This window comes from Meles meles, chromosome 4 (genome assembly GCF_922984935.1).
Source record: "Meles meles chromosome 4, mMelMel3.1 paternal haplotype, whole genome shotgun sequence".
NCBI classification, from domain to species: Eukaryota; Metazoa; Chordata; class Mammalia; order Carnivora; family Mustelidae; genus Meles; species Meles meles.
In genome coordinates, this window is record NC_060069.1 from 102,610,075 (window position 1) to 102,637,189 (window position 27,115).

At 36.9% G+C, this 27,115-nt stretch overlaps 1 protein-coding gene across 2 annotated transcripts in view; it reads left to right on the forward strand.

Annotated features, from left to right (window-relative positions):
* SPICE1 (spindle and centriole associated protein 1) overlaps positions 1-27,115 on the forward strand; it is a 58,778-nt gene that overhangs the window by 9,109 nt on the left and 22,554 nt on the right. The window contains exons 3-10 of one of the 2 annotated variants that reach the window (XM_046003795.1): positions 1,958-2,023; positions 7,983-8,126; positions 13,625-13,727; positions 14,539-14,645; positions 17,727-17,836; positions 25,494-25,630; positions 25,841-25,978; positions 26,335-26,600. In XM_046003795.1, coding sequence (XP_045859751.1) covers positions 1,958-2,023; positions 7,983-8,126; positions 13,625-13,727; positions 14,539-14,645; positions 17,727-17,836; positions 25,494-25,630; positions 25,841-25,978; positions 26,335-26,600 — 1,071 coding nt within the window. The remainder of the gene's footprint in view (positions 1-1,957; positions 2,024-7,982; positions 8,127-13,624; positions 13,728-14,538; positions 14,646-17,726; positions 17,837-25,493; positions 25,631-25,840; positions 25,979-26,334; positions 26,601-27,115) is intronic. The other variant, XM_046003797.1, reaches the window with a different exon arrangement.

Consider the following 27,115-nt stretch of genomic DNA (forward strand, 5'->3'; position numbering starts at 1 on the left):
GTAGACAAACTTGGAAGTAGTTTTAAGTCATTTAGATTAAATGGTAAATGAAGGAGGAGAGATCAAACTGGATAATACTGTTTTGATAAAAATAGTGAGATGGTTTTTGAAATGGCATGTAAATTATATTTAAAGGCAATTTCAGAAGAAAATAATTTTAAGCAGTAGTACTATTAAGGACATTATATTTTCTCCCTTGAGAACTAAGTCCAGGCATATCCCCTATATGCCTGAGTTTTATTATGATTACTAAATCTCAAGATCTTATGGTTATATCTTGTGTTTTTCTAAATTAATATGAAAGGAGTAACAGTTTTAGTATAGAAAACCCTTGAGCTAAATATAAACTATGGCCAAAAAGTTAAGTCTTTGAATATGTCAGAAGCTATTTCACCAGATCCAATTCTCTTACATCTCTTGGATGTAGAACTAACTTGTTTTATTTCCAGCCTTACCAAATCTGTGTAACAAAATGACTGAAGTCACTTTCGAGGGGCCAAATTGTAGGGCAGTTACTTCAAGCTGTGTAGGCTATGCATTGCACAATCCCAGTGGTAGCTCCTGGAGTTGTGGGGTGTGGTAGACCTGCCCTATTGGTTTAGTGCCTTTTTACATAAGTGACTGTTCTCACATTTTATGAAATTATTCAGTGCCCTCAAACTTTATCCCTTATTATGTATGATACATTCTATGCTCAAGTTGTTTGCATGCACAGAAATTTAACCTCTCTATAGTGATCACAGTTTATCTTTTAGGAATCTTTAGAGGTACCTCATTCTTTGGAATGCAGTTTGAAAACTAGTTAAACTTACTCATTTTGAATTACATAACTACCCTGTTTTATTCATTGTTTTAATATAATATATACCTACTTGGTAAATTTAGTGCTTATTTTCGGTAAATACCTAAAAATAGCCTGTTATGTTTTAATAAGACAACTAAAAATAATCCATATTAATATTTAAATTGAGAATACTGGTTCCTGGACAGGAAGTCATTTTCATCCCAGGACTTTGAATGTGTTTTCAGCTTTTAAAATCTAGGATGTACTCATACCTAACCACATATAAATGAACAATGTAAGTTCATAGGTGTGACATAACTCTCTGAAGAATGTGAACAAATATGGTAAGAATTTTGAATAATAAAACTAATATTTTATTTTAATTTAAATAAACACATTTGTTTTATATATTATGTAAAAATAGAAATATTTTATCTCAATTTTAAATAGCAATTTTATCTTGCTAGAATGTGATGATCAGACAAATCCCTTAACTCTTCAAAGAAAGGTTTCTTGGAGGTTAGCATGCTTAGTTAAGTCCATAATCTTTTAACTGAGGCCCATTTGGCTTGAGGGAGAAAAAAGGTACACCAGGCTTAAACTAATAAAAAAAAGGCCTTTGAGGGGTCTCTGGCTGGCTGAGTCAGTAGACCGCGCAACTCTTGATCTCAGAGTCATGAGTTTGAGCCACATATTGGGTATTGAGATTACTTAAAAAAAAAAAAACTTAAAAAATTTTAAAAAAGAAGGCTTCTAAAAAAAAAAGGAAAATGAATGTAAAATAAATGAAAATTGATTTTAAATGTTTTTTAACCTAGTTTAAAGAAGAATTTTCCTGTAAGAAAATTACCCAAAGTGAACAAACACTGAAATCCTATATATGTATTTTTTTTTAAAGACTTTGTTTATTTACTTGACAAACAGAGATCACAAGTAGGCAGAGAGGCAGGCAGAGAGAGAGGAAGGGAAGCAGGCTCCCTGCTGAGCAGAGAGCCTGATGTGGGTTCCATCCCAGGACCCTGGGATCCTGACCTGAGCTGAAGGCAGAGGCTTTAACCCACTGAGCCACCCAGGTGCCCCTGAAATCCTATTTTTAAAATAATCCAGTATATACTAATATTTTGTGAAAAACTTTTTTTTTTTTAAAAGAAAGTTCTGTTCTTTTTTTTGCAGAATACTGTGAATGATCTAACAGTTCATCGGGCAACTCCTGAAGATCTGGTAAATTTAATATCAAAAGTTAAGATTTGTTCAATGTTTTATCTGATACTTGGTTTCTGACCTTAAGAATAGAAACCAGAGGTACTTCCTGAGAGTTGTTTAGTTATATTTAATCTTGATTATGTCTATATGAAATTGAAAAGCATATCATCTAGACGTCCTGATTTTACGTAGGAATGTCACTTAGCATATATTAAAGTTTTATTAGATAGGTTTGGTTTCAAATCACTGTTCAAATCTCTATGGTCCAGTATTGCCCTGTATATATGTCTTGTCTTCTATCTGTACATATCTCTAGCCTTATTTGCTGTTACTTCTGTATGCAAGCATACCAGTCTAGTGAATGTGCTAATTTATTCCTTGAATATGGCATGTATATTTCCACATTTGAGCCTCAATTAAGGCTCAAATTTTTTTTTCCCTTGGAACAGTTTCTCTACCTTCTCTACCTTCTTGACTACCTATCCAAATCTTAATTTGCTTCCTCATCCTAGTTCAAGTCTTACTTTTATTTTTTTTAATTTTTTTAATTTTTAATTTTTTTTTTTTAAAGATTTTTATTTATTTATTTGTCAGAGAGAGAGAGAGTGAGCACAAGTGCACAAGCAGGCAGAGGAAGAGAGAAAAGCAGGCTCCCTGCCAAGCAAGGAGCCCGATGTGGGACTCGATCCCAGGACTCTGGGATCATGACCTGAGCTGAAGGCAGTGGCTTAACCGACTGAGCCACCCAGGCGTCCTGCAAGTCTTACTTTTACAAAAGGTTTCTGCTATAGATTAAAAAAAACAACAACAGCTTTATTGAAATACAATTCACATACCATAAAATCCACCCTTTTAAAGTGTATGATCCATTGGTTTTCAATATATTCATATTTTCTGATTTAGAACATTTTCATTACTCCCTGAAAGAAACCCTGTATCCTTTTTTTTTTTTTTTAAAGATTTTATTTATTTATTTGACAGACAGAGATCACAAGTAGGCAGAGAGGCAGGCAGAGAGAGAGAGAGAAGAGGAAGCAGGCTCCCTGCTGAGCAGAGAGCCCGATGCAGGGCTCGATCCTAGGACCCGGGGATGATGATCTGAGCCGAAGGCAGAGGCACTGAGCCACCCAGGTGCTCTGAAACCCTGTATCCTTAACAGTCACTCCCTATGCCCGCTCTTCCTTCCAGTCCCTGTCAACACCTAATCTGCTTTCTGTTTCTGTGGATGTGTCTATTCTGGACATTTCTTTTTTTAAATTATTTTAAAAAAGATTCTATTTATGTATTTTTTAAGAGAAAGAGGAGCAGAGAGAGAGAGAGACAGCATGAACACAAGCAGTGGGAGGGGCAGAGGGAGAGGCAGAAGCAGATTCCATGCTGAGCAGGCAGCTTGATTTGCAGCTTGATCCCAGGACTCTGGGATCATGACCTGAGCTGAAGGCAGACGCCTAACCAACTGAGCCACCCAGGCGCCCATATTCTGGTCATTTCATGTAAATGGAAGACGATGTGTGTCTTTTAGTGTCTAACATAATGTCTTCAAGGCCCATCCATGTTGTAGCATGTGTCATTACTTCATCCCTATTATTGCTGATACTGTTACATTGTATGGATATACCCGTCTGGACATTTGGATTGTTTTCACGTTTTGACTATTATGAATAAGGGTGCTCCAAATGTTGGTGTACAAGTTTTGTGTGAACATATGTTCTCAGTTCTCTTGTCGTATACCTGGGAGTAGAATTGCTGGGTCATATGGTATCTCTACAGTTAGCTTTCTGAAGAGCTGCTGAACTGTTTTTCAAAGTGGCTGCACTATTTACATTCTTACCAGCAGGCCTGAGGCTTCCAATTTTTCCGTATCCCTTGCCAACACATGTTATTACAATATTTCTGGTTTTAGTTTTCCTAAATGGTTGTAAAGTGGGATCTCATAATGGTTTTGATTTGCCCTAGGGACTAATGATGTTAAACATCCTTTTGTGTGCTTGTTGGCCATTTGTATTATCTTCTTTGGAGAAATGTCTATGCAGATTCCTTAGCCAGTTAAGAATTGGATTACTTGTGTTTTTATTGTTAAGTTGTAAGAGTTCTTCACACATTCTGATCCAAGTTCCTTATCAGATACATGATTTGTAAATATTACCCATTCTATTGGATGTCTTTTCATTTTCTTGATGGTATTCTTTGAAGCACCAAAATTTTTAATTTTGATAAACTCCAGTTTATCTGTTTTTTCTGTCAACTGTGCTTTTTGTTTCATCTAAGAAACCATTGTCTAACCCAAGATTCACAACAATTTCTCCTGTGTTTCTTTCTGAGAGTTTTACAGTTTTAGCACTTATGTTTAGGTCTTTGCATTTTTTAAAAATATTTTATTTATTTATCTGACAGACAGAGATCACAAGTAGGCAGAGAGGCAGGCAGAGAGAGAAGGGGGAGCAGGCTCCCCGCTGAGCAGAGAGCCCGATGTGGGGCTCGATCCCAGGACCCTGAGACCATGACCTGAGCTGAAGGCAGAGGCTTTAACCCACTGAGCCACCCAGGTGCCCCGTCTTTGATCATTTTGAATCAATTTTTGTATATAGTGAGATAGGGGTCCAACTTCATTCTTCTCTAAGCGGATAACCTGTTGTCCATGTACCATTTGTTAAAATGACTATCCTTTCTCCATTGAATTACCTTGACATCCTTGCTAAAAATCAATTTTCTGTAAACATAGGGTTTAGTTTGGACAGTCAGTTTTATTCCACTGATCTATATGTCTATCCTATGCCACACAACCTTGTCTTGATTATTATAGTTTTGTACTAATTTTGAAGTTTTTTGAAGCTGCCCAACAATTGATATCCCCTCTAAACTGTTCTCATACTTACTGTGTATATGAGGCATTGTGTATGTGCTGTCTAATGTATTTCATTTATCTTTATATGTACAGTTGGTCCTTAAACAATGTGGGGGTTAAGGGTGCCGCCTCCTGCACAGTCAGAAATTTCTTATATAAGTTTTGACTACCCTGAAACTTAATAGCCTGCTGTAGACAGGAAGCCTTACCAATAACATAAGTAGCTGTTTAATACGTTCTGTATGTTATATATATAACATATAAAATAGTAAGCTAGAGGAAAGAAAATGATATTAAGATCATAAGGAAGAAAAATTACATTTACAGTACTATACTATATTTATTGAAAAAAGTCCATGTATATGTGGATTCAAGCAGTTCAAACCCATGTCATTAAAGGGTCAACTATATGTGCTCAGTCTCCCGGGGCAGATTGTTAATGCTTTTGAGGGATAAGGGCTATATCTTGTATATCTCTGTGGACCTAGAAATCTTTTTTTTTTTAAATTTTTTATTTATTTCTTATTTTTTTATAAACATGTAATGTATTTTTATCCCTAGGGGTACAGGTCTGTGAATCGCCAGGTTTACACACTTCACAACACTCACCATAGCACATACCCTCCCCAATGTCCATAACCCCACTCCCCCTCCCCCAACCCCCCTCTCCCCCCAGCAACCCTCAGTTTGTTTGTGAGATTAAGAGTCACTTATGGTTTGTCTCCCTCCCGATCCCATCTTGTTTCATTTATTCTTCTCCTATCCCCCTAACCCCCCATGTTGCATCTCAACTTCCTCATATCAGGGAGATCATATGATAGTTGTCTTTCTCCGATTGACTTATTTCACTAAGCATAATACCCTCTAGTTCCATCCACGTCATTGCAAATGGCAAGATTTCATTTCTTTTGATGGCTGCATAGTATTCCATTGTGTATACCACATCTTCTTTATCCATTCATCTGTTGATGGACATCTAGGTTCTTTCCAAAGTTTGGCTATTGTAGACATTGCTGCTATAAACATTCGGGTGCACGTGCCCCTTCGGATCACTACGTTTGTATCTTTAGGGTAAATACCCAGTAGTGCAATTGCTGGGTCATAGGGTAGTTCTATTTTCAACATTTTGAGGAACCTCCATGCTATTTTCCGGAGTGGTTGCACCAGCTTGCATTCCCACCAACAGTGTGGACCTAGAAATCTTAATCCTAGTAAATAGGATAATGATGTCCTACTGACATTATCTTATTACGATAAGAAATCTTTTTTTTTAAATATTTTATTTATTTGACAGAGAGAAATCACAACTAGGCAGAGAGGCAGGCAGAGAGAGATAGGGGAGGAAGCAGGCTCCCTGCAGAGCAGAGAGTCTGATGTGGGGCTCGATCCTAGGACCCTGGGATCATGACCTGAGCCGAAGGCAGAGGCTTTAACCCACTGAGCCACCCAGGCGCCCCTAAGATAAGAAATCTTAATCCTAGTAAATAGGATAATGATGTCCTACTGACTTAAAAAAATTTTTTATGAAAAATTTCAAGTTTACTTGAAAATGGAGATGAAAATATGAAGATCTTCCATGTACTGTTTACCCAGATGTAATAGTTATTAAAATTTTGCCATAGTTTCTTCATTTTTCATACCCTTTCCTTTCTTCACTATAGCATTTGAAGCAAATCCCAGAAAACATGTCATTTTTGTGCCAACATATTCCGTTTACATTTTTTTTTTTTTAAAGATTTTATTTATTTATTTGACAGAGCGAGATCACAAATAGACAGAGAGGCAGGCAGAGAGAGAGAGAAGGAAGCAGGCTCCCACTGAGCAAAGAGCCTGACGTGGGACTCAATCTCAGGACCCTGAGATCATGACCTGAGCCGAAGGCAGCGGCTTAACCCACTGAGCCACCCAGGTGCCCCCGTTTACATTTTTAAAAAATATAGATTTTTTTTTCTATAACTACAATGCCATTATCACACCTAGCAAAAGTAACAATAATTTTTTAGTGTTGTCTGATTCCAAGTCCATATTCATATCACCCAAGTTATCTCAAAAATATCATCTTCATTTGTTTTTTGTGTTCAGAATCCTTACACAGTATTTGGTTGTTGGTCTCTTAATGGACTGATTTCTTATTTACATGATGAAAACAAAGCAGTACATTTTATTCATCTTCGTAGTTCTGAATACTAGAGTGCTTGTAAAGCCAATATCTGTTCCTATTCCTTAGCCACTTCAGTGAACTCCTCTCCTGCAACTCTTAAGCTGTGGCTTGTATCTCTGTTTCAGGAATTCCATTTTTCTGGAGTTCTGCATTTCCAGTGACCACTTCCAAATTGCAGCCATTGCAGGGCTATAAGAATACTGCATTGTTAGTTTTTGGTTGTGACATGAGTATTATGAAATGGGTGTGTCTTTGCCAAAGATGAGTCAGTGGACTTTGTGCCTTCTACATTGTACTCTGTGTGTGTATGTGTGTGTATAATTGTACAAGTACACATATATGTAACTGAAAAGTTTAACAGAACCATTCTTAACTTTATTTTTTTTTTTAAGATTTTATTTATTTACTTGACAGAGATCACAAGTAGACAGAGAGGCAGGCAGAGACAGAGGAAGGGAAGTGGACTCCCTGCTGAGCAGAGAGCCTGATGTGGGGCTGCATCCCAGGACGCTGGGATCATGACCCGAGCCAAAGGCAGAGGCTTTAACCCACTGAGCCACCCAGGCGCCACAATTCTTAACTTTCTTATGTGTTATTTACTCTTAATATTTTCTATTCTGTATTCTGTTTTATTTTAAAAAATGTTGATTTGACCCACTAATTGATTTTACCACCTGTTAAATGAATCCCAGCCCGTAGTTTGGAAAACAACATTTTATTGGATAGTCTTGTACAACGGAAGTAGAAATTAGTACTTTTTTCATTTTGTCTTTTTGCTAGGTCTACTAGTTCTAGATTTTTATTATTTTTTTAAATCACTTTTGAAGATTTAGAAGACTGAAAATTTTGGTTGTGAATATGTATAAATACACACATGTTGGGCCAGAAAGAATTTTTTAAAAGTTGAATTAGATTAGGTGGTTCCACCATCTGAATAGGCAACTTCTTTGTACCTGAAACATTCTTTTGTATTTTTTTCTTTTGTACAGATACGTCGTCATGAAATACACAAATCAAAGAACAGAGCATTAGTACATTGGGAACTCCAAGAAAAAGCTTTGAAGAGAAAATGGAAGAAGCAGAATCCAGAAATTTCTAATCTTGAGAGAAGGAGATTGTCTATAATGAAGGAGGTAATGCTAAACTTCATTATCTTTAGAGTTAGAGAAGAAAATGATAAATAGATTTCTCTCTTTCCTCCCAAATTTGATTCACATTGGAAGGACTTCAGTAAATGACTGTGTCCTTATATAATGATTTACACATGGACTCTGAAAAAAGCTGTGGAGTGATGATTAGCGTCTAGTTCGGAGGTTTGAATTCCTGCATGGAAAGTTACTGTTTATGTGACTTGCCTGATTGTACTGTTATGAGATTTCAGTGGTATATACTAACAAACTGACTAGTACATTCCTCGGCACATAATTAGCTCCTTTTATACATATATAAACTGCTATAATTATTTTTCTCAGTTCACACACAGTGCTATTAGATTAATTACTTTGCAAAAAAAAAAATGTATGCTTGTCCAACAAGTTAGTTAGTAAGCCACTCGTCCTTGGCTAAATCTTTTGCAAGATGTAGGGTATTTAGATAAGTAATCAGATGTGTAGGAATAAATAATATGGCAAATAAGAGGAAACTACAGCAAAAAAATGTTTGATTTGGGATGAAATCATTGAAAAAGAAATATACTTTGTAGTGTTGCTTCTTGTTCATTGTTGAAGCTTATGGCACTTGGCTGTTCTGGGTGACCTTTCACTGCAGCTTTAAATTGCTCTGTCTTTCGAAGAATTCATTAGGCTTGTTAGTGAAAGGTAAAAGTTTCAATCTTATGTATCGTCAGGAAGAATTCTGTCTCCCAAATAAATGTTTACATGGACTTGTAAAAACAGTAGATTGAGAGAATATGGTTCTTAAAGATAAGTATCCTTTGATAATCTTGGATAAAGTATGTGGATTTGAATATTATGTAGTAGTTCTCAGTGACCAGGAGAAAAGGCAGCCCTTTTGAGGCTACTCTGGACTTTTGTGTCCCATCTCTATTGGCTCCTGCTCTTGTCCTGAAGGAATAGATATGGTAGAAGGAGGGACTGAAGGAAGAGTGGTGGGAGAGGATGAGTGAAGTCTCTCATATGTCCCTCCAGTCCCATGCCTCAGGCCCTGGTGTCATGGTTCTCAACGCTGACTGCACATTAGATCAGTCAGTGTTGAGATCTTCCATTAAAAAATCATAGTATCTGGACTCAGATATATCCATATTCAGATAATCTGATTTAGTGGACCTGTAATGTGGCCCTACTTAGGTATTTTTTAGACAGTTATTATGTAATTTTAATTCATTGCCAGGGTTGAGAACCTCTGCAGTTAGTGAGATCAAGTATTTCCATTTAACAGTATATTTTGGAGGTTATCCCATGTCAGTATTTAGAAATCTACCTTTTCTTTTTAATGGGCAGGTAATATATAGATGTACCACAATTTATTTTAGGAAGTGTATTGGACTATAGTTTATTTTTTTTAGAGATTATTTATTTATTTATTTGACAGACAGAGATCACAAGTAGGCAGAGAGGCAGACAGAGGGAGGAAGGGAAGCAGGCTCCCTGCTGAGCAGAGAGCCCGATGCGGGGCTCAATCCCAGACCCTGGGATTATGACCTGAGCCGAAGGCAGAGGCTTTAACCCACTGAGCCACCCAGGAGCCCCATGGACTATAGTTTAGACCTCTGGTTAAGAAGATATAGCGGTTTAAACAAAATAGAAATCTGTTTCTCTCTATGAAACAGTTCAGAAGTAACTGGTAGTTGGTAGGGTCTCTGTGGTCCTTTATTCCAGGGTTTCCATCACTGAGTAGAGAATGGGTGTTCCAGCTGCCTTTAGCTGTATTCCAACCAGCATGAAAAAAAGAGAATGCATGCTACTCCTTTTAAATATCACCCAGAAATTTTGGCTTATATCCCACTGTCCAGAAATTCATCATATGACCATTCTCACTTAGAATGACAGTTAGGAGATCTCGGTGTGTACTTGGCTAAAACTTGGGAATTCTGTTAAAAGGAAAATGAAAAGACAGGAAATTGGTAGGTGAGTAGCAGGTCTGTCACCCACAGATTGTTACCTCATTTGTCACTGGAAATAATACAATGAATACCCTTGAATGTGGTTTTAAGTACATGTAAAACTATATTTGTAGAACAATTTTTTTAAAGATTTTTAAGATTTTATTTATTTATTTGTTTGAGAGAAAGGGAGAACACAGAGGGAGAGTGAGAAGCAGCATACTTCCCACTGAGCAGAGAGCCCGACATGGGACTCGACCCCAGGACCCTGAGATCATGACCTGAGCAGAAGGCAGATGCTTAATTGGTTGAGCCACCTAGACACCCATGTAGGATAAATTCTTAAGAGTGGAACTGCTGAGTCAAAAATATGTGCATCTATTATTTCAATGTTGCTAAATTTATTAAGGGATTTGTTAAGGGATTTGTTATTTGGGGTTTGTTAAGGGATGTGATGGGACCAAATGAAGAAGCCTCCTTGGGCATATTCACCTAGGCAGTATCAACATGTATTAGAGCTACCAGTCCATCCCCCAGAACTGGACTCCTACCTAGATTAACAAAATTAAGAGAAAAGCTCTTTGGCTAGCATAATCATTCACTGTATGATGCACTCATGTCTTGGGAATCAAGCAAATGAGGGTCCAAATTCGATCAGAGAGAGGGAAACTTCGATAAAGATTTTATAAATTTTAAAAGTCCAATAACTTCCCAGGTCTCTCTGTAATTTGCTATTTCTGTCTGGTTTTTATTATCAGAGAACAAAAGTTCTAGAATTAAAAGTTTTTGATAGTGTTTTTTTTTTTGATTTTTTTTGTTTTTTTTTTTATTTTTTATTTTTTTTGATAGTGTTTTTGAAAGGATCTTGGCTGATCCTTTGCAAATCCAAGATGTGTACCACTATTCATAAGTTTGACTTTGTGCTCTGTGAACCCATCTGGGGAAGTAATGTATACAGATGGGCTTGCAGAGATCGGTTATCAAGAGGATGGGTTGTTTTTTTTTTTAAATAAAGATTTTTATTTATTTATTTGACAGAGAGAGAGAGTGCACAAGTAGCCAGAGAGGCAGGCAGAGAGAGAGGGGAAGCAGGCTCTGCTGCACAGAGAGCCCAATGCGGGGCTCGATCGCGCCACTCTGAGACCATGACCTGAGCGGAAGGCAGAGGCTTAACCCACTGAGCCACCCAGGCACTCCAAGAGGATGGGTTTTATCAGAGAGGAGTGATGAATAAATCTAAAGAGAGCAAAAGAAAGCCAAAACCCTGATCTGTGGCCTCTCAACCCATCTTCCCCAAGAAGGCTGGGGAGAGACTGGCAAAGTACAACAATGTAATGTCTTTCCTGGAGACCTCATTATAATTGATAATCAGGTCTTGGTATGATAAAATTATTCCTCTACTATCTGCTTTTTTCAATTATATCTTTTATTTTGATGGAAGGTCAGTAATTTTTTTTTTTATAGTAAACTCAAAACTGCCATTAGGAAATATTCTGTGTGTAATTTTTCTAGTTTAAGTGATAGATTATACTCCATTTACTTTCTTGCCTAGGCTCTAATTGGGTGTACTTGCAAGATTGCTAACCAGGGATAGAAATTTGGTTCATGGGATAATATAATTTAAGTTGTAACAACATTTCAAATATCTCTAGAATGGTACAGGTGTTCAGTGTGTCCACATTCTTACAACACCCCTTTGGGGTAGGGGAAGGTGGTGGTATCTTCATTTACATGTTAGGAACCTAAGCTTAAAGAGGGTTGGATTTTGCTTATCCCTAGTATCCCTTGGCTGGATCCTAGTCTGCTGGCTCTGAATGTGCTCTTTGCCTTATATCATTCCAAAACTTAACTCTGTGGAAAGAACAAATTAAGGACTTGATTCTCACCAACTGAGCCATCCAATCTGATTGGCCACAGCAGGAGAAGAAAGGGAAAAAGTCGGAATGTGACTCTTGTTATTTCTCTCAGTGTCTTAAAACAATAACTGAAATCATATTATATACTTGTTTCCATGAGCTAGAGAGATTCTGGTAAGAGCCAGAAGCTCCACTTTATTGTTTTTAATCAGTGTTGGAAACCAGGCAGTTTCGTTTTATGACTCCTCTCAGTTTAAGAATGCCATCTGGTGGTGGTGGGTAGAGTTGACTTGCGTGTGCTCCTTGCTTATAATTAAGAAAGTTTCTGAGTTGAAAGTGCCAATCAGAGGCGCTACTGTAATGGTATTTTTTTTTTTTTGAATTTTGAGTATTTTCTATTTGATAATGGGTAACCAATGTCAAATAATAGAAAAGTTTAACAACTAAACAAAGGCTAGATCTTAATATTCACAGACAAAACGCTCTAAAACTTTTGACTTTCTTTAGGAATTAAGATTTAGTATAACCGGGGCGCCTGGGTGGCTCAGTGGGTTAAGCCGCTGCCTTCGGCTCAGGTCATGATCTCAGGGTCCTGGATCGAGTCCCGCATCAGGCTCTCTGCTCAGCTGGGAGCCTGCTTCCCTCTCTCTCTCTCTGCCTGCCTCTCTGTTTACTTGTGATCTCTCTCTGTCAAATAAATAAAAAAAAATCTTAAAAAAAAAAAGATTTAGTATAACCACACAATAAACATTTAAGTATTTTTATCATATATATTTACAGCAAGCAAATGTAAAAACTGAGGAAAGTGATTAAAACAGAAAAGTAGGAAGGTTAATACTTTTCATTTCACTTTACCTTGCAGGTTTTCCACTGTTCTGTTAGAACCACTGACCACTACAAAAGTGGCATACATTAGACATCTACTGTATTAGGTACATAAGTTAATATAAACATCTGTTATAACGAAGAACGGTGGCTGAGGAAAGATTGATGTTAACTTCGATCTTGTAAGACTGTCTGGAGACAGGCAATCCAAGCCACGTATGGTAGCACTTAAACTAAATTGTACAGCAACCCAGAACCCTTCTTTGTAATGGTATTTTTTGAATTCTCGTCCCTCCAGGATAAAAGTCCACCTTGTTTGTAAATACAGAAGTGTCACTTTTTTGTTTGATGCCCCAAAACTCATATCTTACCTCATAGTCTCTTAAGTTGTTGATCATGATCCATTAGTGGATTATGAAATCACTTTAAAGGTTGAAACCCTTTGAATATATGGCTCAGAGTTTTATATCTTTAATCAGTGTTTTTCAAACTGTGGATCACAACTTGTTAGTGGATTGCTAAATTTAGTGTGTTGTAGCCATTATTTTAAAACATAGAATAGAAACTAAAAGAAAATGTCAGAATGGTTCTCAAAAAGTAAGGTTAAGTAAGACTTTTATTTTGTTATACATTTACATTTGCGTGTATGTTAGGTCACAGTTTAATAATGTATTTCTTAATTGGATTTTAGCCAAGCATATGAAATCTAATTATTGTAATAGCGCCATCTCCTGGTACTTTTGGATATTGCCACTGAAGGATTTTGGGAGGATGGTGGCTTAAGGTTGTTTTTATTCTCTGTACCTTTGCATGGATTTTTCCTTTGTGATTTCATAGTATATATAGATTTTTTTCTGAATAATAATATTTATCATTAACACATGTCTAGATTCTTTCTGATCAATACCAGCTGCAGGAGGTATTAGAAAAATCTGATCATTTGATGGCTGAAGCAAAAGATCTGTTTGTTGATTTTCCCCGTAGGCGCACAGGTAATGTATTTCGTTCACACAAAAGCTTTTTTTTCTTATTAATCTTAGCCTACAAGGGCTGTTTGGAAGAACTTGAAACCTTTTTTCAGGCATCACATTATTTATAGTAAAGTAGTCTAGAGTGGATAGCAAACAGGAGTTGTTAGGCATAGATTCAATATAATTTGTTTGCTTTTCACTAAGAATATTTTCTATTACAAATTATGGAGCTAAGCAGAGGTAAGTCATTATTTACTAGTATATCTCATGGTGCAATGTACAAGATTTTATTATAAATATGACTTAGTTTCCAGTTTATTAATGTTAGGTTACCGTATAAAGTGTCTGTATTTGTATGTAACTTGAGTAAAGCTAAATTTTGAAAACTAAAGCTACTTCAGTCTCTCTGACAGAGACTTTGCCTTTTGTCAGATATATAGTGTTATTCACTTTAATGTGTATATAATCCATTGTTTACTTTAATCCCTAAAAACAGATCATTAGTTTTTAGTTTAAGGTTTGAATCCTGGCTTAACCATTTATTATTGTGACTCTGGGCCATTTGCCTCATGTCTCTGAGTTTCAATTTGCTGATCTATAAAATAATAATAGTAACAACCTCATCAGATTTTGTGAAGGTAAAATGATTTAATATATGTAAAAGCATTTAGAAAAGTGACTGGCATATAGTAAGCATTGTATAAGTGTGAGCTGCTATTATTATCATTTATGATTTTTATGTGATAATACAAACCTGTGGCAGTGTATAGTGCTTGTAAAGTCAACTTAATTAAATGAAGTAAAATCATCATGACTTCTTTTCCTTCTGCAGGGTTTCCAAATGTAACTATGGCTCCTGATTCCTCTCAGGGTCCTATTGTGGTAAATCAAGACCCTGACACGCAGGCCGTTCTTAGTGAATCCATCATGGAGCCTCAGGTAATATGCTGTCCTTACAGCCATCATGTTTATGTTGAAATTAAATTTATGTAGGCATTGTGGTAAACTTTTCAAAAGCTTAAATATCAACAAATACCAAGTATGGTTGCTAGAATTGTTCTTCCTCAAGCATATTACACTTTGGGTGAGTTATGTTTGTACCAAACAAGACAGGACTGGATAATAATAGCTAACCATTTATTGAGTACTTACTTATGATGTAGGTACTATCATTACCTCCAGTTAGTAGGTAAAAAAACTGAGCTTCAGAAAAATTAAGTGCCTTATCCAAGATCACATAGCATCAGAGATGGCATTTGCTCCATCTGCCATTATGGAAATAGTGGGGAGTCTCTTCACTTCCACTTTAGAGTCAGGTTGATCTGTGTTTACATTCTGTTAGTACTAGCTGTTGGGTCTTGGGTTGATTTCTTAAGGTATCTGAGTTGACTCAGAGTATTTTTGGTTTTGTTGTTGTTATTGTTAAATGGGAGTAGAATATACTTACTATGGTTGTTGTGAGGATCAGCTGAGATAAGTTATGTGTCTATCGTGATTCCAGATACTAGTTCTTCATTAAATGTTAATAGTCTCTTTTAATAGATGTGTTTAGAAAGTAGCTACCCAGGAAACTTGGAATTTATTGACCAGTTACATGGGAAAATTTTATTATAGTAGTAAAATGTTAATTAAAATGTATCCTTACCTAACTGAAACTCTTAATTAACCAAAATGCTTAGAATTTTGAAATGGGAAACACTTTTTAAAAGCTCATGAAGAATATTAAAATAAAACAACTTTTTAGGACTGACTAGAACTTAATACCTGTTTAGTGCAATTTCCTAGGTTATTTATATGTCCTATGAAAAAAGGAGAATCATCAGTTAGAGGGATGATCCTAGGGAATTACAAGGTTCAGAATCATTAAAAAAAACAAAAAACAACTTAAGTTTACTGTTTTCTGCTTACAAAGGCAATTAAGTAGAATGTTACATGTTTTAAATAACCAAAAACCATTATGTTTTGGCACTTACTAAAAATGTTAGCTTTTGGGGGAATCCTCCTACATTACTGGTGGGAATGCAAGCTGGTGCAGCCATGTTGGAAAGTAGTATGGAGATTCCTCAAAAAGTTGAAAATAGAGCTATCCTATGACCCAGCAATAGCACTACTGGGTATTTACCCCAAAGATACGAATGTAGTGATCTGAAGGGGCATGTGCACCCCAATGTTTATAGTTCATACCCAAACTATGGAAAGTGCCTAGATGTTCATCAACAGATCAATGGATAAAGAAGATGTGGTATGGAATGGAATAGAATGGAATGGAATGGAATATTATGGAATATTATGCAGCCATCAAAAAACCTGAAAGCTTGCCATTTGCAACAACCTGGATGGAACTAGAGAGTATTATGCTAAGTGAGATTAAGTCAGTCAGAGAGGTATAATTATCATATGACCTCACTGATTTGAGGAATTTGAGAAATAAAACAGAGGATCATAGAGAAAGGGAGGGAAAAATGAAACAAAACAAAACCAGCGAGGAAGACAAACCTTAAGAGACTCTTGGTCTTAGAAGACAAACTGAGGGTTGTTGGAGTGGAGAGGGAGGGATGGGAGGGATGAGGTGGCTGGGTGATGGACTTTGGGGAGTGTATGTGCTATGGTGAGTACTGTGAATTGTGTAAGACTGAAGAATCACAGACCTGTACCCCTGAAACAAATAATACATGATAATAAAAAAAATGTTAGCTTTCAGATAATTATGGTCTCTGTTATGGGGAAGGGAAATGGCAAGAGCTGGGGTTAGAGAGATAGGGAGGAGCTAGGTAATGAAGGGCTAAAGAACCAGAAAGTGAGAGGAGAGCCACCAAAGAATTTTAGGAAGAATAGAGTTGTTATGAAATCAATTGTAGAGTGGAAGAAGGGTTTGGGAAGGACAAGACTGGTGAGAGGGTCTGGTTAGAAGACTTAGGTTAGAATATTAGTGAGAAGTGGTGAGGGCCTAACCTAAGCAATGGCAGTAAGAGAAGGAGGTAGAGGGGAAGAGAGATGGGTTTGAGAGATTAAAAAAGAATGGAATTGACAGCATTTGGTAGCTGATTGGATGTGACGGATGAGAAAAAAGGATAACTCCCAGTTTGCTGGTTTGAGCATCTCAGTAGATGGCGATGCTCTTATGGTCTTAGGTAATATGTCAGGAATAAGGCTTCTGGAAGAATGATAAGAGAAGCTTAGAAAGATGACCAGTTTTGGACATGTTACGTTTATGTGTGTAGGATGTCTACTAGGAATATCTTTTAGGCAGTTGAATATAATTGTCTAGGACTCCTGAGAAATCTGGGTGAAGATAGAAATTCGAGAATTCACAGCATTTGACTTGTAATTGCAGCTTTGAAACTAGATACAATCTTTCAGAAAGGGAGTCAAATGAGAGGATAAAAGGTCCAAAGGGAGGACCTTGAGTATTAAGAAAGGGCAGAAAGAAAAGAATCAATGAAGGAGATTGGGGAGGAAGAGCCAAAAGAATAGAATAAAAACCAGGGAAATATGGTATCTTGGGAGTTAAAAGGAAGAATGTATCAAGAAGATCTTGAAAGAAAGAAAGGAACGGTCATTAATGTCCAATCAATTAGAGAAGAAAGGGAAGGCAGAGACTGAAAAATATCTATTTGATTTTGGAACAAATTAAAAAAAAAAGATGTTGACCTTGTAGACGTTTGAGTGGAATGGTAGGGCAGAAGCAAAGTTGTAGGGCATAGGTGGTAAATGAGAAGGGGTGGGGGCAGCGTACAATTCTTTCAAGTTTGGTGGTGAAAGAGAAAAGATATGGTGAGAGAGACTTGTTCACATTTAAATGTGGATGAGCTAAAGCCAGTACCGAGAGGTTGAAGATGCAGGAGAGGGATAGGGCACTTGATGGAGTGGAAGGAGGTGAGAGGGTTTAGGTCCTAGAGCACTTGTGGAGATGTTAGCAGTAGAAGGAGGGACCTCTTTATTGTAATGACAAAAAGAAACAAAGGATGAGTGTACATATAACCAACTTGTATTTGTATTTTTATTGTTATGTTGAGAAAGGCTCTTAACGAAGTAGATGATGGAGAAGGAACTGTTAACAGCCAGTCTGAAGAAAGTGGGAATGAATTGGATAACTCTATAAACTCTCAGTCAAAAACTAACGTAGATAGGTATGTATATATGGATAAATATTTACAGGGCTTCCCTTTTCTCCAAGGTCATTTCCTTTGTTTCCCGACTTTACTGAGATATTGATATAATATTGTGACATAACAATGTGTTTATAATATTTCTACTTGTGGAACTTAATGATGTTTTCTTTGTGGCCTGATATATGATTAAATTTTTGTAAATGTTCCATTTGTGTGCTTGAGAAGAAGGTATATATTTTATTATCAGGGTATAAAGGTCTCTATGTATATCCTTAAGATCTGCTTCATTGATGATGTTGTTTACTTCTTCTGTGTCTTTACTTACTTTTGTCACTATCTTATATTGAGAGTAGTGTATTAAAGTCTCTGTTAGTGTGTTTCTGTTGTTCTTTGCATATGATGTTTAAGTATATTTAATTCTGTTTAAAGTTAAATACCTGATTGGTGTGTTTTTTGGTACATGGATATCCATAAATATTGTATTTTCATTGTGAATTATGGCTTTTAGCATTATAAAGTATCCTTTGTCACATTTAATGCCTTTTGGCTTCAGTTCTATTTTGTTTGGTATCAGGAATGAAACCTCTGCCTTCTTGTTTCTAATTGACCGGTTCATCTTTGCTCATTCTTTTATTTTAGCTTTTCTGAATTATTGTGTACTAGGTGTATCTTTTGTATTTAACATAGAGTTGGGTCTTGCATTTTTAGCCAGTTTAAAAGTCTTTTTTTTTTTTAAATTGGTGAAGTAAGTTTGTAATATTTATTGATATAGTAGATGTATTTGATGTCAACTTATTTTGTAGTACTATGTATATTATACTGTAATTATAGTTTTCTTTCTCTATGTAATGTTTTCTCTGTTCTCTTAAAAATTTCTTTTGATATTTAGGAGATTTGTTATTTTGTTCTGGCTGGTTGTCTTTAGATCTACCTTTTATAGAGCCCTTTAGTTCCCTACTTTCTTCAACCTTTTGCTCTCAGGTGTGTTGGTTGTAAGTGCTTTGACTTCCACCTATGACCAATGCAACAAATAATTTATTCTATATTCTCATTCTTTCTCTTTTTCTCTCAGTCCTTCTCCTCTTTTAGCTGCATTTTTTTTTTTCTTTGACAGGACATAAAACATTTACATATTATTCTTCCCTATTATTGCCATTTTTGTTTTAGTCTTGGATCTATAGTTAAATGTATTAAATGCTCATCATCAGTCCTTTTATGATGTTTTCCTAGTTAACTTTTGGTTGGATCACTCATTTAGACAAAGCTCATGGTGTAGGGTTTGTGAGTTCTATTCTTTGAGTTCTTGAAAGCTTAAAAGTTTTCCTATAGCTTTGATATTTGAAGGATAGCTTGGCTGGATATAAAATCCTTGATATTTTGTTTCCTTAATTTCCTTGAAAATGTTCCTCCATTCTTGGCTTACTTTGAACGTTGTTTTGACAGGTCTGATGGCTAGAATAATTTTCTTGCCCTTATAAATAATGAGGTATTTTTATGTATTGATGTCCTTTATATTTAAAATTTAATCTTTTTTCTTTAAAATTTAAATATTGCTAAGCTGTGTTTTGAGTTTACCTTTTCAGGTCAGTTTTTCCAACACAGTTGGCTTTTTTGTAGATTCAGTTCTTTTCTTTTCTTTCTTTCTTTTTTTTTTTTTTCCTGGAAGTAAGTTTCCTTGGGTTATAGTTTCAGATATTAGTTTGATGTCATTGGTTTTTTTCTTTTTTCTTTTTCAGAGACTCCTTTTACATATGTAAAAGTGACGTCTCTTGTTTTCTATTTCAAATACTTTCTCTCTAACCTTTTATTCTTTATTTTTTGTTGTTGTTTTCCTATAGTTCTTAAATCTTCCTTATTAAATGTTTATTTAATGATTATCCATTGGACACATTGTAATTTAATCTTTATTTTTGAGTTTTTCTTTTTCTTTATATTCTTTCCTGAGTTCAGTCAATTCTTATTTTGTTCCTGGTTTTTGTCTATCTCTGCTCTTAGTTTTAGAGCTTCTGATTCAAGATATATATCTCCAAATGCTTGTTTAAATATACTGAATTCCATTGAAAGTGTTTTGTTACAGTTTTCTTCTGTTTTTTCTTGGTAGGGGAAAAATTTTTATTGGCTTGAATATTTCAATTAAATTTTCTATTGTTACATTGTCTTGTATGGATATAGACTGTTTTAGTTTGTACATTTTATGGACAGGGTTGGGAGTTTGGGGTAGGTCTTCTCTCAATTATAGTGAAGTACAGTTATTTTAACGGATGCTTTTTTTTTTTTTTTTAAAGTATCAGCAGGTGAAAGTGGGTTTGTACTCCAATACTATTCTTTTTTTTTCTTGAACTGTTCTCCCTTGTTAAACATGTTAAGGTAATACACTTTTGGTTTTGTTTTTTTTTTTTTTTTGCCTTTAGCACTCAGCCTCCTAAGAACTCTTCTTTCTTCCTGTTCACATCAAGAAGTGGTGTCTTTCCAAGACCTACCACCTTGAGTTCTATGCACTTTTTAGTAGTATTTTGACTGCCCAGGTTTGGAATATGTGTGTGTGTGTGTGTGTGTGTGTGTGTGTGTGTGTGTGTGTGTGTGAGAGACCTTCCTTTTTGAATATTTGCTGTTTAGAGTGGACTTCTTTCTGGAGGTGATTTTGTTACCAGTAGGCTCTTCGCTTTCTTCTTTGTTTGGTCATTTTCTTTTTCTTTTCTTTTTAAAGATTTTATTTATTTATTTGACAGACAGAGATCACAAGTAGAGAGGCAGGTAGAGAGAGTGTGGAAGGCAGGCTCCCCGCTGAGCAGAGAGCCCAATGTGGGGCTTGATCCCAGGACCCTCAGACCATGACCTGACCCAGCTTTAATCCATTGAGCCACCCAGGTGCCCCCCCGTTTGGTCATTTTCAACTGCCCTCACTCCCTGCTAGGGCTTCCTGACAGGAGTTCAGGAAATACCTTTGCTGGAGTTTAGTGCGTATTTTTCTACGTATAGGTAATTTGAAGTTAGTAGTATTATCTGTTTTCCAGTAATGTAGAAGGTATGGGTTATGAGCTATTTTTGCTCCTCTTGTTGCCCTGTCTCTTGGGTTTTGGAGGATGTGTGGAATGATTCAAATTTAGCTGGTCGCTGTTTCCTTAAGGACACTTGGAAACATGTATCATCTTTTAAGATAACTTCTTTCAGAACCCAAATATAACTAATCTTGTGCAATATTGCTTTTATTCTTTACGTTTGAATCAACTTACTGTTTTTTATTTGGTTGGGTTTTATCTCATTAGTTGTGTGAGTAGGTGGTTTCCAGTTTTGAATACCTAATGTCTCAAAATGTTACTTGTTAACTATTAAACATGAAGTATCAGGAGATGCATTAGATTTGGGATCTGGAGACTAATTGCCTTTTGGTTTGAAATTTCTGTGAATACATGTTCCTGTGTGACCTAAAAAACAGAAATTTATTCTCTCACAATTCTGGAGAAATCTGAAATCGGTTTCATTGCACCAAAATCAAGGTTTTGGGAGGGCTACACTTCCTCCAGAGGTTCTAGAGGAGAATCTGTTCTTTGCCTTCTTTGCCCCTTCCAGGTTTTGATGGCTGTTGGTCTTCCTTGGCTTGTGACCAGTTCATTCCAATTTCTACCTCTGAGTTCACATCACCTTTCCCTCTGTGTGTATGTTCAAGTCTTCCTTTGCCTCTCTTTTATAAAAATATACACTTTAAAATATACATTTTATTTAAATATACATTAAATACATTAAATATACATTAAATATATATTTAAATATACATTTATAAAAATATACCATTTAGGGCCTCCCCAGGATAACCTCACATCCCAAGATTCTTAATCATATCTGCAAAGACACTTTTTGGCCATTTACAAGACCCAGGGCTTAGAACATGGACATATCAGGTGCCTGGGTAGCTCAGTCAGTTAAGCGGCTGCCGTGAGCTCAGGTCATGATCCAGGGGTCCTGGGATCGAGCCCTGTGCTGGGCTCGCTACTCAGCGGAAGGCCTGCTTCTCCCTCTCCCTCTGCCTGCCACTCTGCCTACTTGTGCTATCTCTCTGTCAAATAAATAAATAAAATCTTAAAAGAAAATTAAAACAAACAAACAAACAAACAAACAAACATGGGTATATCTTCAGGTCCTACCATAGTCCACCCAGTGGCCCATATGCAAAATTTTTATTCGCCCCATTCCAATATGCCCTAGTGTCTCAGCATGAACTCATGTTCAGAATCTCCTCTAAATGTCATTAGCCCCAAACCAAATCTTATGATCTCAAGCAGGAATGGGTAAGCTCTGAATAAGATCCATCCTGGGCAGTATTCCTCTATATATGATCCAATGGAACTAGAAAACAAGTTATCTAGTTTGAAAATACAATGATGGAACAAGCATAGGATAATAATTTATAGATATTCCCATTTGAAAATCCAAGGAAGAAAGGGGTCACCAGTTCTAAGCAACTTTGAAACCCAGTAGGGCAAATTCTGTTAGGTTTCAAAGCCTGGTAATAATCTTCTATGGCTTGAGGCTTCACCCTTTGGGTTCATGTCTCTTTCTTTGTGCCTGTGGCACTGGCCTTAGCCTCTGTACCTTTGTATTTGGTCTCTATATCTGCAGCTCTGGCCCTGGAGTCATTCTTCCTTGTCCTTGAAGCCCATATTTACAGCTGAGTAATTTTATCAGCCTGTTCGCTGACTGTAGAATTTTGGGAGTCTGACTCTTCCTTCATTTTATCCTATCTCTGTCCCTTTCAGTCCAAGCTGCAGTATTTCTGCTGGTGTAACATTCTCAAATGATCTTGTGTGTTTCCTTTGTATGTTGTATGGCATTAGACAAAGAGGCCCTCCAGAGATCTTCCCTGGATAATTCCATCTATGTTGCTGTCTGCTGAGATCATTAAGGGGATCTATGAGTTAGATGCCTAATCTCATCAGATTAGCAAAACATTGTCTAGCCATACACTTGTCCTTCTTTCCAGGGCTTGCTTTCCTAACAGTGTGGTATCTCCTAATTTGAGCATCTTTTGCTTTCTGGGCAGGCTGAAAATTTCCCAAATCACCAAGTTCTGGTTCCTTTTGGCTTAACAGTTCCTCCTGCAGTGTATCTCTTTCCTCCTACATTTCACTCTAAGCAGCAGTAAGAAAGCAGGCTGTACCTTCAACACTTTGGTTGGAAATCTCCACAGCTAAATATCCAAGTCCATTGTTTACAAGTTCTGCTTTCCACACAGCTCGGTTATGTTTTCTGGTACTTTATAATAAGGATTGCCTTTCTTCCAGTTTCCAATAACATGTTCCTCGTTTCCTTGTGAGCCTTCACCAGACGCTCCTTTAATGCTCATATTGCTACCAGTATTCCATTCATGATGATAGAGCCTTTCTCTGCCGTGCTTCTCACTTCCTCCTGGGTCCATAGTGGAAGGGTCTGTAACATCCATATTTCTACGAATGGCCTATGTAAGGCAATCTAGGATTTTTCTAGTATTTACCTAAAAATTCTTCCAGCCTCACCCATTCTCATTTCAGAGCTTTTTTTTTGGTAAACATTTTTAGATATTTTGTTACACTAGCACCTCTTATCCAGGTGCCAGAGTCTACATTCGTTTTCTGTGGCTGCTATAATAAATTACCATAAACTTGATGACTTAAAGCAACAGAAATTTGTTCTCTCACAGTTCTGGAGGCCAGAAATCTGAAATCTGAAATCAGTTTCTCTAGGCTGAAATCAAGGTGTTGGAAGGCCACTCACATTCCCTCTGGGTATTCTAAGGGAGAATCCATTCCTTGTCTCTTCCAACTTCTTGTGGCTGCTGGCCTTCCTTGGCCTTGAGTCAGTATAACTCCCGTCTCTGCCTCCATCATCACAGTACCCTCTATGTCTGTGTTTATCAGAGTCTTCTTGTGTCTCTCCCTCTTATAAGGATGCACTTGACTGCATTTAGGACCCATCCAGATAATCCAAGGTCATCTATCTCAACATCCTTCCTAACTTAATCATATCTGCAAAGTCCCTTTTTAGTCAGATAAGGTAACATTCAGAGATTCTAGGGATTCAGTTGTAAGTATCTTTAGGGAGGCCATTCTTAAACCTGTCATAGGTAGTATTATATTACTTTCTTTGTTGTTGTCACATAACCTGACTCTTAAAAAAGTGTAAACATTTGGGACGCCTGAGTGGCTCAGTGGGTTAAAGTCTCTGCCTTCGGCTCGGGTCATGGTCCCAGGGTCCTGGGACTGAGCCCTGCATCGGGCTGTCTGCTCAGCGGGGAGCCTGCTTCCTCCTCTCTCTGCCAGCCTCTCTGCCTACTTGTGATCTCGGTCTAATAAATAAATAAATCTTAAAAAAAAAAGTATAAACATTAGAGACAGTAATGTGAGTTCAGACTGTTTTGGATTTTCCTAACTTGTACAGAAGTGTTGTTACAACACTTTTCTTAGGATTTAGCCTGAAGGTTGGACTTTGAACTAACACTTACAAGGGAGTCTTTCTGATGCTTTGATAACTAGCCCCCTTTGAATGGATTGCATTATAGGCCTTTTGCTAAATATATTTTGTAGCAGCTAATGTGCAATGTACTGTCCATAATTTGCATGAAAGCAACTCCCTTAGGTTGAGATTTGTGGAGCCACTAAATAAGATTTCCCCATTCCTCTTTTTTTTTTTTTTTTTTTTTTTTGGTAACAGCTTTACTGATTTATAGTTCACCCAGTTAAAGTATAGCATTCAATGATTTCTAGTATATGCAGAGTTATGCAATCTATAGTCAATTTTAGAACATTTTAAGTACCCAGAAGAAACCCCGTATTCTTTAATAGTCAAATCCCATTTCCTCCCAAGCCCTTCAGCCCTATCTAATCTATTGGATTAGTCTATTCTCTGTCTCCGTAGATTTGCCTATTCCGGACATTTCATATGTGTAGAATCATTCAGTATGTGGTCTTTTGTGTCTGGTGTCTTTTACTTGGCATGTTCTCAAGATTCATCCATGTTGTAGCATGTATCTCCACTTGATTCCTTTTTATGGTTGTGTGGGTGTAGTACGTTTTACTTCTCCACCCATCAGTTGGTGGGCATCTCGGTTGTTCCCACTTTTTTGGTCACCTACCCCTTTTAAGTCTCAGTCCAACTGAGAAATAGATAAAGGAATCAGGTGGTTGGAGAATAAAGTATAAGCCTTATCAATGCTAAAGATGATTATAGCAAAAGGCTTAGTTCTCTAACTCCCTATACTACATCTCTTCTTCCCACTTCTTCTCCCTGCTCCCAGAGACTCAGGGCAGAGTCTGCTCTAGTCATTTTACTTCAATGATGAGCATAGACTGTTTTCTGAGGACAGCCTCCTTCACAGAGAGAAACCAGAAAGGACCAAGCCGTGTACTTTCTCTGGGAGAAAGAGAGGAGAATGGGGCCCATACCACAAAAATTCAGAAAGGACAGATTTTTCCTTCAAGCAGGAGCCAAGGTGGGTGGGAAACTGGGAGGAAGATGGAATGATTTCTTCTAACACTAAGAAGACTGGCATTTTAGCTACCTGTCTTACCAGTTAAAGCAAAATGTATTTTTTCTTTGATTTTGAATTATTAAAAGTGTTATCAATCAAACATTTAAGCAGTTGAGCAGTTTAAATGATAGCATTTATTAATTCTGATATAGCTTGTTGCCCCATATTTTATAGGTTTCTCCACCAACTGAAGGAAGATAATTCTGAGTTAATTAATAAACTGTGGACTGATATTCAGCAGAAAATAACAACACAGTCCCAAAACCCTCCAGGAACTCCATCACCTGCCCCTTCATCAGGAGAACAAAAAGGTTTGTTCCCCCGTTGTATTATTTCTCATAGAACAGTAACTTATTTTATCATGTTCTTCCTTAAACATAGTAATTTTTAAAGGAATATTATTTGGGTTTTGACTGACTTTACCTAATTGAATGAAATACTGATTGATCTATTAATTGGAATGCTTAAAACTTTTTTTTCCTGTTCACTTGAGATTCTTTTGGAAATATTTTTTCCTTTAGCTGCTCTGAATGCTACCAGCGCTGTCAAGAGAATCCAGACCAGGCTTCAATCTGAAGAATCTTCTGAGACTCTAGACTCAAGCTATGTTGTGGGACAAGTGCTGAACTCAAAGAAGCAAAAACAGTTGTTAAAGAAAGGTTCAATCCCTCAATTTACAAAGATGAATTGTTAAACGCATAACTTGATACAGCTTCCTTTATCTCAGTAAAGTTTTTTCCTTTAAACCCATCCAGCTGGAGCCAGCTGATTAGACTTGTCTGAATGGTAGCTAAGAAATGCCTCCAAATATAACAATGTAACTCTGTAGAAAGGTGGTTCTAGTACATTCATTATAGATAGTGTAAACCTGATTTAGACTGTATTTTTTATGAGAAATGGTGATAACTTCTATAAAAACCTTTTGTAAACTGTGAATAATAGTCAGTGGTTTTCTAGTAGTTTGCTGGTATAGCTTTTCCTGGTCTTCTAATAGGGTGACCTCTCTCATTATCAGTGAAAGGAAAACTGGATTCTAGTGCTCCTTCCAAGCAGAAGAAGAATGTGTTAACAGCTAGCACAGCCTCCACAGACTTACCAAACAGCAATAATTCCAGCCTAGATGTCCTCAAACACATGATCAATGAAGTGGAACATGAAATGGAAGAATATGAACGGTGGACAGGACGCGAGGTCAAAGGACTGCAGAGTAGTCAGGGGCTTACAGGCTTTACTCTGTCACTGGTGGGTTCCCTCTGTCGCCTGGTTCGGTACCTTAAAGAGGTAAGAACAAGAGGTTATTCTCTACAGAGTGCTGGTAGAAACATTTGGGGTTTTTTTCCTCTGCACTTAATTTATTGCAATTTCCAAATGAAGAATAGTAAAATTTGAAAAGCTTTGTTTAAAATATCTCAGTTTTATGGGGCGCCTGGGTGGCTCAGTGGGTTAAAGCCTCTGCTTTCGGCTCAGGTCCTGATCCCAGGATCCTGGGATCGAAGCCCGCATCGGGCTCTCTGCTCCGAGGGGAGCCTGCTTCCTCCTCTCTCTCTGCCTGCCTCTCTGCCTAGTTGTGATTTCTCTCTGCCAAATAAATAAAATATCAAAAAAAAAAATCTCAGCTTTAGATTATCTGCAGTAAGGTTTTATCCTCTTAATTTCCCTGTACATGCCAATTTGTGTATCCTATAGTGTAAGTGATGTTGATTTTAATACAAGCTGTAGTAAATTGTAATTAGTAAGGTAAATCTACTATAAATAAAATCATGTCTTATTCTGACATTGAATATATTGTTTGGCAG